This window comes from Epinephelus fuscoguttatus, linkage group LG20, assembly GCF_011397635.1.
Source record: "Epinephelus fuscoguttatus linkage group LG20, E.fuscoguttatus.final_Chr_v1".
Lineage (NCBI taxonomy): Eukaryota > Metazoa > Chordata > Actinopteri > Perciformes > Serranidae > Epinephelus > Epinephelus fuscoguttatus.
Genome location: NC_064771.1, coordinates 8,592,940 through 8,605,511, shown reverse-complemented (window position 1 = coordinate 8,605,511; position 12,572 = coordinate 8,592,940). Strand labels below are relative to the sequence as shown.

General features: G+C 41.5%; 1 protein-coding gene across 1 annotated transcript in view; it reads right to left on the bottom strand.

The window, feature by feature from the left end:
• The window catches only part of LOC125880338 (myosin-16), a 75,680-nt gene extending 68,222 nt beyond the window's left edge, over positions 1 to 7,458 (bottom strand). Inside the window, exon 1 of the mRNA XM_049562676.1 lies at positions 7,306 to 7,458. Coding sequence (XP_049418633.1) covers positions 7,306 to 7,389 — 84 coding nt within the window. The 5' untranslated portion in view covers positions 7,390 to 7,458. The remainder of the gene's footprint in view (positions 1 to 7,305) is intronic.
• Positions 7,459 to 12,572: the final 5,114 nt, after the last annotated feature.

Below are 12,572 nucleotides of genomic sequence, written 5' to 3'. Positions count from 1 at the left end.
CAACGAGCACACTGATGCCAAAAAAGCAGAGGAAGATAAATGTGACACATCAATGGTTCACCTTTAGCATGATCACAGGGCTTAGCCTGTTAAGCCGATGCTTTTGTTAAGAATTTAAAAATTAAATGCTGCCTTTGTTGCAGCACAATGCTTCTCTGCAAGACGAATGCGAGTTACACTTTAGCAAAGTTTTCGTGTTTTGACTTGAAGCTAAGAGATGTTTGTCTGATCAAACCTGCAGAGCCAAACAGACACACACTGGACTTCTCCTCCCAGTAAAACAAACTTTCCAACTGTCTGATTCATAGCTCTCTGAAACTATTTCTAGTGGGTATAATATATGATGTTTTTTTCAGATTTTTCCTAGACACTGCTGCAATGTCCCAAGAAACCCCCTCTTCTTCTGATTCCTGGCATTTTTTAGTCTAAGTGGAGGTAACTGGGATATTAATCTCATGACCTCAATTCCTTTCTTTTATTTGAACAGCTGTTCACCATTTCCTCTCCTATTCACACCTGCTACTGGCTACAGACTCCTTCAGCGTTGTATAATTGTACATACTTAGCCCCACTTAGTGTCCACCCTGCACAAATGTTTAATTTGCAAAACCACTTTTGATCATAGAAAAGAAAATATGGTGCTAATGTGACAGCTTTGCAAACTCTGTATCCTGGCTCAGAGCTTTGCCTAATGTTCAGTTTTGGAAGAGTTAGTTTTGAGGCTGCAGCTGTCTTAATGCTAATAAACTCAGACACTCATCTTTTTTTCGCAAGCTGCTGATTCACCACCAGGAGGCACTGTTCATTTATTATGAAAGCAGTTGCGACCTGCTGACCTGTGCCACCTATAGGAAACAAAAGCACTAGCACTAATAAGCACTAGTTTAAACATACAGCTGAGATAGCCGAGCTGACAGAATGGCGACTGAGTATGTTTGTGCCTTTTGGATACATATATTTGCTAAGTACTGCAAGTTGTGCCTGTTTTACAGAGCAGTTTATTCTCTATAAGAACAGAGTTCTACAAGAGTGATTGCAACTTGGCTAACAGACTTTGATCGGTGGCAAAACTACCATACATGCAGGTAATGCAGTTGGTAAGTCCTATCTTCCTGATGGGGGGGGGAGAGGGAGTGACATGCAGCAAAGGGCCGCAGGCTGGAGTCGAACCCGGGCCGCTGCGGTGACAGCCTTGTACATGGGGCGCCTGCTCTACCACTAAGCCACCGACGCCCCTACTGCCTTTACTTTTAAGCTCATATCACAGTCATTATAAAGGCTACATACACATGCTATATCTTGGGGGGTTTTTTTTCAGGACAATATGGGCTATCCAGATTTGCATCATTTCATGTCCTTCTATGTGCCTGTATTTTATAGTAATTTTTATATCAATGAAAAAAACAAATCCATGTTACTAAATTCTTACATTTTTACATGTATCTCAGCATAGGAAGTTGGAAAATTACATATTCTGCCATATATGAAGAGGGGAGACTCTCTGGAATCTGGCAATATAAGAACCATGATGGTGGGACATTCTGTCACTTCACAGTTGTGCAAAACATGTGGTTTGTGCCAGTATTTTTTCATTATTGCAAGAAATTCCATTGACTCATTCACAAGTCAAAAATGTGTTTTATCTGAAAGAAACATGCAATATTTACATCTCATAGAAGATCATAGAAAAATAGTCAACCAAGTGCAATGATGTTCTCCAAGATAATATTTGCCACTTTGTTTGCAGTAAACAAAGTTTGTTGTTGTTTTTCAGTTTCAGTTATATACTGGGGAGACATTTTGGGCATTGGTGGGGGGCATGTGTCCCCCTCAATGTATATGGTGACTACGGCCCTGTCATGCATGCATAATTAGGCTACAGTTGTCTGGGTGTGCAAAGGTGAAGTGCGCTTGTCTTGTCAAAGTTTGATGGAGTGTCAACTGGACAATATGGAGATATTTGCATCTTGAAAGCCGGACTACAAATGTGGATAGACAGGGAGAAACACACGAAAGCCTAAGACGTGGTAAGATACGATATTCCTCACTATATGAAGTGACTGATAACAAGATCTGTATAATGGATTGTAAAGAAATTCGTCAGGTTTTTATTTTGTAGACAATTCATCTGTATTTATAGCATGATGGGATGACAGCACGATGATGTGCGGTATCATTGGAAAGCTCTGCTCCTGCACTTTCATGTGATATGCTTGGCATTTCTGTGTGAGCCTGCATTCGTGAGTAATCCATCCAAGAGTAATGTGTGTGCAAAGCTGTATGGAAGCTCTGTTATACATAATTTGTGACTTTATCATTGTTTTTTGATGTAAAAAACATTGGACTACTGACAAGTGCTTGGTCTTGTCGGAAAGCTACAATTCCGCTGTTTCGTGTGATATGCGTGGCTGCTTGCTATGGTCGCGGAGAAAATCAATAAAGAAGAACAGGTGTGAATTTGGACGCACTATGCGTCGTTCGGGCCCATAGGGTTAACATACTGTAATGTCAAAATCATGAACCCACAGAGACAAGCACATTCGTTTTAAGATGGATCATCTGGGATTAATAGTTAAATAAAATAAAATTTAAATGGTTTTGATAAAGGAGTGTATGTTAATGGGATTTGTTGATTTCGTTTTTTCCTTGGTATCTAATTGGATATCGAGAATCTTGGAATTTTACTGGTGTAAATATCAACTACTCGATTTCTGGTATTGTGACATGCCTAGTCACAACACTTGGCCATTGAAGCAGTGGGCTCCCTGGTGAAAATCCGTGGCTTTGTTGGACCCTTCTACCTCCCCTCCCTCTCACGCTATAGGGACTTTCCAGCTCTTTCTATTACGTTTTTGCCGGCGTTGTTACAAATTGACACCATCTTGCGGCATTACAAACTGACACCACCCGGCGGCGTATCATACCACCACAAAAGGTGCCTTTTTGCATTGGTGTGTGGCACTGAAACCACTGACCAAGCGGTGGTATTTGATGAGTTGGGAATGACAGCAGAATGGATTAACTTGCTACTGGAGCCAGCATCAAGTGGCCATCTGAGGAACTGGAGTTTTTGGCACTGCCACATTGGCTTCATTTTTCAGCTCTGGAGGTTTCTGCTTGGTCTGCATTTAGTGGTCTAAACAGCTCTTACGTTTCCTGCTTGTAGGAGGCACAAGCTAGAGGTTCAAAGTACAGGTCTGAATTTGGCTGGACCTGATTTTGGATGCATCGCATCAATAACGTAGTGTGTTTCTGTTTTTCAGTCACTGTTTCTGCAGAGGAGTTCTTTGTACTGTACAGTATGCCTTAGCAGCAAACTGCTCTCTGGTGAATGGACTGAAGCCTGACCTCTTGCTGAACCCTGGATCCAGGTCATGGAGGAAGGCAGAGCCAGCCTTTGATCACTGAAGCTCTTCACAGTTCAATTATACTGGTGGTCGACTGGCTGCAGGTCAGGTACAAAACCACCAGCTTATAAATCATATCAATGACACGGTTGTTTTCAGGCAATTACCCTGGAGATAACTTCTGACACAACAAATGCAGCGGAGAGTTTCTGTTCTCGTCAGTGCGGGTTATTGTCCTGATAAGGCTGATTGAAATATCTGACATAGTTGAACTACAGTGCAAGTAAATTAAAGACGGCACTGGCAGTGGTTATGTTAAATTGAACAGACCCAAACATAGTATTATCTGTAAATTCCTTCCAATTTAGCACCTTTCAAATGTATTATGAGATAACTCACACACACACAAAGGTTCAAAGGATTTTCTTTGACCCCTGAAAACACTCAAGTGTAATGATGACCCGCATGCAGCATCATCAAAGGAAGAACACACAGCTTTTCATGTCTTTGTTGGCTGACCCAGCTGTGCTCATGTGTGTGTGCAGCATGTGTGAAAATGCAGAGGGAGACAAGAACAAGAGATCAGACCAGCATCACCACTACTGAAAGACCATCATGGTCCTGCAGTGGAGAGAAGGTGGTTAACATTACACATTCATGTATCAGAGATAGAAAGAAAGATAAATAGCAGGCAGGTCATCTGCAGCATTAACTTAAACACACACATTGGTGTTGTCATTGGAGATTGGACTTACACCACTCAGCCACAATATTAAAGCCACTGGTGGGTTAAGTAAACAACACTGATCATCTTGTTACAATGCAATGTTCTTCTAGGAAACCTTGGGTCCAGGCATTCATGTGGATGTCACCTGGCATGCTCCACACACTCGAACACTATTATAGACCAAGTAAACACCTTCATGGGAATGGCATTCTCTGATGGCAGTGGCCTCCCCAGCAGGACAATGTGCCATGCCCCGCCACCAAAACTGCTCAGGAATGGCCCAAGGAATGTGACAAAGACCTCAAGGTATCGACATGGCCTCCAAATTCCCCAGATCCCAATACAATCAAGCACTGACATTAGCTGCCTTCCCCATTTTTGTGGTTAGCAGAACAGTCAGCATGGCTAAAGACCCTGCTGCAGGCACGCTACACCAGACGTGTCGCACTGTGTCTGTGTTCAGTGTATTTAAGCCATTTTTTACCAGAATAAGACAAGAGTGGTATTGATCTTCATTTCTAACTCTTGGCTAGAAAGGGAATAACTAACGTGTTTTCATTTACATCTCGTGAAGTACCGACACTTTGTCAAGCCCCTTAGCATCTCACAGCAACACATACATGACTTCAACGCAACATCACTCACTGCCGTCACAACGGCCACGCCCCCTTTTAGGTGAAAGTTTTGAACTCGACCCGGGAGAGACGCTAGTCATGGCTAGGAGTTCATAATGCCGAAAAGTTGCTGTGTTGTTAGCTGCACAGCAAGCAATAAAAAAAACAGAATTGGGATTTTCTTCACTCCCGGATAGAGTGAAGAATAGGGAAAAAAGAAATCTGTGGCTCACAGCCATCAAACAGCAGGGTAAAGACGGAAAGCTGTGGGATCCAGCCAGTCACTACATCTACAGGCAGGCACTTCATCACAGGTTAGATGGTTAACGTTAGCTAGCTAGCTAAAGTCAGTTGATCTCAACAATAACATGAGATATTCAAAGCCAAGAAGTTAATTCTAATGAATGTTAAGTAATGAATCGACAGGATATGAATTGGATGAATGAACTGACGGGATCATTCGTCCACACAGAGGCTGGCAACTGAAAAGGCCACACACCTATCATTTTCACTTTCTCGCCGTAGAGATGATGGCGATCAGGACCTCTTAAACTCTCTTCCTAGCATGTAGCCTGACTGGCCATTTCATCCGAAGGGGAAAGACTCAACTGATTTGTTTTTATTTACACTTCATGTGTGTGAAGAGCTCTGATTTTGAATTTGCGCAAGTCAAAATCCCATGTTCCTATCACCTATGACATCACTGGCACGCGACTCGCTGTAGTCCATTGTGGTCCCGTTTCAGTCATGTATGGGGCATCCTTTAGCGTATCCATGTGACACATAGCTGAAACACATTGTAACATGTGGTTAATGTTGTGAAACAGTCGCAGTTTAGCCTGGAAATCCAGACCCAAATCTAGAAAGATTTAGGGTCTGGCTATGAGTAAAGAAAATGGCCCAACTCGAGGGGTGGCACCATGCATTTGAAAATATCACTGCACACAATTGGATAACACTACGACCAATCAAAACAATACTTAGCGCTTAGCTACCAGCGGAGCTAACTGGTAGATTAGATTCTTGCCGTATCCGGTCCGCAAAACAGCAAAAAAGTCCTTCTTGCAAAGGAAAGATTCGAGCGCTGTCTTCTGTTCCTCTTTTAGAGAAAAAGCCAAGTCTAACTCATTCACTGTAGCGGCCAAAGCCGTTTCAAACCACTGGTGTTCATCCGTAGCCATCTTGCAATGTTTACTGACTGATTCCGGACTTCGCCGTCGCAGCGCTGTCGTCATCTGTTTAGCTCGCCTCTGGCCCACCTATATCAGATACACCGATGTGATTGGTGCAGCTCGGCTCCAAGGGCGTGGGTAATGAGCATCAATACTGATCGCCAGAGTGACTCGCTGAGCAAATTCAAATTGTGCTCTCGCGAGAACTCTGGATTTCCAGGGTAGTCGCAGTTAGGTTTAGGCAACAAAACTTCTTAGGTTTAGACCAAAGATCATGTTTTGGGTTAAAATAAGTAGGTTTATTTCGTTTCACTCAGACTTAGGCACGTAAGTGACGTAATGATATGTTAGAGAACACTGACTTTTGGTTTACACGGGGCACAAACTGTGGTCTCCTGGATAAAAGTCCAGATTTGTTTGACCCATTCACCTCTCCACTGTTTATATTATTGTCAGTTGCTCTCAGCATCATATTCTGCGTATGGGTTTACATTGGAGTTAAGGCCTGAACATGCTCGGGCGGAACATACGCAGAACGGACTCCGCGAGGAATGTCCGCAGTCATACGGGCTTCCATAGTCGAGCGCACTTCTGCATTGTAGTTTCCTGTAAAAATATCCGTGAAAAATCCCTGTGATGTGAAAAATACATGCCGAGCAGTCACTGGTGCGCGGAGCGGAGTCCACGCGGTCGTAAAATCTGAGCTTTGCGCACACAGGGCTTGCGGACGTCCGCTTTGAGTCCGTGCGGACCTCCACGCAGTCCGTTCCGCGTACGTTCCGCCCGAGTATGTTCGGGCCTTTAGTTGAAAGCCCAGTGCGTCTCATGAAGAAGCTAAAGGGTGCCTTTGGCGCTGATATCAGAAGCCAAGAGGCACAACAAAACGGTATTCTGTGGCCCGGGATGGAGAACAGGCTGGAATGAGAGTATTTCCCAAAATGGTGAACTATTCCGTTAAACTTCTCTTTTTCAGTCTAATGGATCCTGGCAGCTTGATATTTACTATTTTTTTGCATCCCTCTGTAATGTGTGTGTGTGTGTGTGTGTGTGTGTTAGAGAGGAAGACAGGCTAGTATATGATAATAGCAACCTTTTAGTCTGATTTAACAGCTAGAACTGTAGGAATTATACTTATCCAGAAAGAAGGAAAATTGAAATTTGAAACCAATATTAAAGACAAAAAAAGTCAAATGGATGATGCCACACACTCTGACGCCCCCTGTTGGATAAGCAGCTCCTCTTTCTAAGAGGTGAGGGCCTGTAGTGAGGAGGAGCCCTGTGACATGCAGGAGAAAACAGTGACAGACAGAAAACAGAGATTGAAGGAGAGTCAGTTAGACAGCAGGAACATAGACCAAGATAAAGAATAATGTGAGGTACAAAAACACAGAAGGAAAGAAGGGGGATAAAAGGGAGTGTCAGAGGAAAAGAGGCAGGTTTCTTACATGTGCCAGGGGTCTGCTGTGCAGAGCGATGGTGGGTCTGTACTGGTGGAAGTCAGTCTGGATCACACACACTCTCTTCTCCATCCTCACAGCTCACAGTTGCCCATGCTGTCTTCACCCAAGCAGGATCTGGGGAGGAAGTGAGGCATGTGTGTGTGTGTGTGTTCTCTTGAGGCTGTGGGAGTGTGTGTGTGTGTGTGTGAGAGAGAGAGAGAGAGAGAGAGAGAGGGTGTGTAAGTGTGTGTTAAAGTGTGTTACGCCTGCTACCTGACCCTGAGAGGAGCAGGAGGGAGGCGATGAGGAAAGAGAAAACACGAACGAGCTTCAACAGCCCCCACCATCCCACACACATGCACACACTTCTCCTGCCTAAAGCCACACCACCCTCTGACAGGAGTACAACACTGGAAGACACACTGCCAGCCTCCAGCAGAACAATGTGCAACCCCCATCGACACACACTCCACCTTAAAAAAAAGTACATTCCTGTGCAGAGAAATAACACTACAAAGGGGGCTAATCTGCAACCATAATATGTCAAATATGATTCACAAAAAAAGAAGAAAAAAAAAAGAATAAGAATACATAAATCACCAAAGTCTGTTTGTGCGTGTATGGAAAATTGACAACTACCTTCTATTATTAGCTAAAAATGAGGAGAATAAAAGCTTTTGCACATTTTGCACAAAATATACAGCTGCCTTGTAAATAAAATTTTACATTGTGGAAAAAATAGAAAGAAAAAAGCATCTCCTTATCTTAAGTAAAGGTAACTTATACTGTACTGTTTATTTGTGTGAAAATACTCCATTACAAGTGAAAGTCATGCAATCAGAATTTTACTTATATGTAAAAAAAAAAAGTATGTAAGTGTGGTTGGCAAAGCAAAAATGTACTTTAAGAAATAAAAATGCTAACATATATAATTATGTGTATATATTTTAATTCATTATGGTAAACAATAATTTATAATAATATATAACATATATAATCTTATTTGCCATGCCCATCTTTCTGATTGTAAGCCAATCAAAACATCATTGATCACATCATAAGAAGAAGGAGAAGAAGAAGAAGAAGAAGAAGAAGAAGAAGAAGAAGAAGAAGAAGAAGAAGAAGAAGATATACTTTATTAATTTCAGAGGGGGAGTTAAAAAAAAAATTTCACTGATGCATTTAATGGTGAGATGTCAGAGCAAGGGGGCTGCCTTGGACAGGCACTCCGAGCAGTTGGGGGGTTAGTGCCTAAGCCAATGCTATGTGGGGGGCCTTGGCATGGAAAACTTTGGGTACCTCTGGTCTAAGACAGTGGTTCTCAACCAAGGATCCAGGGACTGCCTGGGGTCCTTGGGGAAGTTTCAGGGGGTTCCCAGAAAATTAGGGAATTTTTAATTTGACTATCTAATTCATGATATAAGTTAGGCCAATGTGAGTCAAAGTCATAGGCATGTTTATTCTGACACACAAGCAGAATGTTATTAGCCCATTAATCACCCAGTTATCTGTGCCTTATAGATATGGGTCAACATGGCCTGCCATGTGCACTGGTAGCTTACGAAGGCTATTATTAGCCCATTCAATGGCTGTTAGCAGTGTGTTAGGTTTCACTTTCACTTGCCTTATGTTTAGGTGCCAAAATGCATGGTTACGTTTAGAACAAGATCATGGTTGGGTGTATATATTGGTTTTATATGGGGCTCGAATCCCAGTCTCATGGGTGAAAGTCCACTGCCAGGCCCCTTTCTGGCAGAAAGTTTTATTTTATTGTCTCATAATGGACTTCTCCTAATGGGGATCCTTCACACAAAAAACTTATCAAACCTCTGGTCTAAGAGACATCAAAGAGCTCTACAGTGTCAAGATAACATAATAATCAAAGGGACAGGTTGCATTATCAGACAAAATCTGCTGAGGCAGTATTTTGTTAAAACTTTGAAATCAAATTATTCATGTGGAATTAGCAGGCCTCAGAAAGGATTCATCAAATAATGAGCTGCTCTTAACTCTTGCCCCAGTGCTTTTCATTTCGCTGCTTGTCTGCCTGCATGTGCCAATGTGTCAGTTAGTCATCTCCTCACTTCAGATCTGTGGCATCTACTGGCTGCAGGCAGGGGGAAATCATGCACAAAATGATATGTTTACCTTGCAACAGAGGAAAATGACAGCAGTGGGTAATTTATCTTGTTTCATCTTGAGGGTATGAAGGGAACGAGTCATTTAAGTTTTTAATCAGGCTGGCAGTGGAAAAGGGATTTTTTACAGCCTTATTGTCTGACAGGGAATCAGATGACAGTCAGCTTCTGGCTTGTGTTTCACAAATCGCCAAGTCGAGCGGATGTCAGCATGTGTGCAGAGCTCAAGAATTTGACCTTGTGCTTGTGAAAAAAAGGGCTGTATGTCAAAGTCAATTTATTCTTTACCTGTATATACAGTATGGAGTCTCACTAAGCAGTGTGGCACCACTGTTTTATTTAAATTTCAATTTAGATATGCAATTACATTACATTACAAAAAAAAAAAAATCATCATCAAGGCAATACTGAGCAGTTCCTGTGACAGATCTGCTTTGTCATTTCTGATGTCTGAGGGCTGTCACCTTCTTTAAAAGCTGCACTACTTAATATATTTATTTTAGCAATGGATCAAATGACAATGTGTAAGGTAAAAGGGCTCACTCATTGTGACAAACACATAGAAATACTTCCCAACAGTGCAGTTCTTCTCAGGCTAAAAATGTTACCTCAGTGATTTTTTAGCATGTGCATGAGGTTGCTGATTTCAGTAAAAAAAAATAAAGTTCTGACAAACCCACTGTGTACTACAGATTTCCTCAGGAGTTAGTTGAAACTGAAACAGAGCTTTAAGGACAGTGACTATTGGACTATACAGGTGGCCAGAAATATGAGTCCAAATGAATGCTAATGTTGCTCCATGTCTGGCAATCGTTTGGTAGCATGTTCACTGTAACTGCCCCTTAGTGGCAAAAAAATCAATACATACAAATTAAATGCTGAACTAATCCATTTTTTTATAGAGAGATAGATCAAACGACTATATATAACGACTTTATGTGAGCCAATATTACTATCAATTACCATCCAACTTTGCTTTTCCCCTCATCATGAGGGAGTGATTTAGTGGCTTTCAGATGACTTTTATGGGATTACCATCCACTATCTTTTATTTTTTCAGTAAAAAAAAAAAAATTATACAATCCCACATATGCTACAGCACCAAACAGCAAAAAGACAAAGATAATGACTAGCTTGAAAACAGAGTGGAGCATTTACAAAGCTCTCTGACACATACTCTATTGAATGTTAATATTGCTTCATGTCTGCCAATTGTATCAGCTGTTTACAAACAGCTTAGCCATGCTAACAGGTTAGCCATATTAACTTTAAAGGAATACTCTGATGATTTGGGAGTTATGCCCTTTCTCTATCATTTTCATATTGAGACAACATGATCAATATCTTTTTTGTGTCTGTACCTCCAGTGGCTGGGTCTCAGCGGTTAGCATTGCGGCTTAGCTTAGCGAATACAATTGAAGTCGATAGGGGGTCAGTAGCCTACGGTAAACATGAACAAATAAACGTTACAGAAACTGTGAAGCTTGCATTTCTGCATGTGCATTTAAAACAAGCATGTTTAAGCATTAATTTGAAAAATGAGAGTCCTTTTTAGTCATTTTAGAAGAAGTTTGATTGGTAGCATATGTGGGATTGTGTAACTTTTTTTTTTTTTTTTTTACTGAAAAAAGAAATGATAGTGGATGGTAATACCATGAAAGTCATCTGAAAGCCTCTAAATCACTCCCTAATGAAGAGGGGAAATGCCACTGGACGACTGAAAAAAAAAAATATTGATCATGTTGTCTCAATATGAAAATGATAGAGAAAGGGCATAACTCCCAAATCATCGGAGTATTCCTTTAAAAGGTGATAACATGTCAACATTGTGTTTACATTGTGTCCTGCTGCCCCCAAGTGGCCAAAAACTTCATAAATACAGCTTTAAAATAACATCAATTCATCTTTATGTCATTCAAATAAAACCATACAAATATCAGAGCATTTTCTGTGATTGTAGAGGCTTTCATTTGCAGAGAGCTTTGTCATCTTCGACATCTCGACACTCACTGTTTATTTAAACGTTATGAGTATCAGTGCTGGAAAAAAACACACACACACACACACACACACACACACACACACACACACACACACACACGTGTACTTGGAAAATGGGAAAAAATGATGACAGTTTCCCAGGCTGCCTTTTCCAAACCAACTCTTACATTCCCTGACAACTAATGACCTAATAAAAGAGCTAATATCAATCAAACCATTCTTTCTGAACCCTTTCACAGAGCACTTGTTTCTGTAACAGCTTTTCAGATTCAAGAGGAGTTGCTGTATTGTACCCTTATAGTGTACAGCTTATCTTTGGCAGGGATTTACTCTGGCAGCGTGTCACTTACTGTTGTAGGTAGGGTGGTTGCCTTGTGGCCAGCCAGACAGCCTCTGACAAAACTGTACACCAACAACTCTTAGCTAAAGCAAACATACAGTAAGAGTGTACCTTGAACGTTTGAGGTACAGTTAATGTCTGTGATTACATATGCCAAAACAGTTAGGGGATATAATCTGACCTATCTGTCTTGGGATGGGCTAAACACACAAAACAGTGCAGCACAAAGTAATTCCTTTCAGAACATAAAAGCAAACTTAATTCAGGATCACAAGGTGCAGCAAAAAATACTTTCCCATGAAGCAGCAGGATAATCGCTGGCTTTTACCTGTTAATTGTAGTAATCCAGCTGCCTTCTATCAGAGTGTAATTATAGAGTTTGATTTGTTGTGTATCTACCCACTGCAGTAAGTCTGTGTACATAGTTTACTTTGGGTGCAGATCTGGGATCAGCTAACCCTCACCACAGCAATAAAAAGGGTTATGAAGGCTGATTTTGATCTGAGATCAGAGTTACGAGGGGGCATCTCTGCTCTCTCTGTCTTGCATCAGCTTGTTCGTGGCAGGCTGTCTGCCCGTGCATGACACGTTTATGGAATTTGATTAATTAAAGGTTTGAGGTGGCAGCTAAATCTTGACATAAAGATTACAACTTTGGCACAAAAAAGAGTATGTACATCCAGTGACATTTCACATATGTTGTGGTCTAAATTCACAGAGGCATTAAAGGGATTACACTACACCCTATCAAGCAAAGAGGAATGTCTCTGACAGTGTGGTTAAAGGAATAGGTT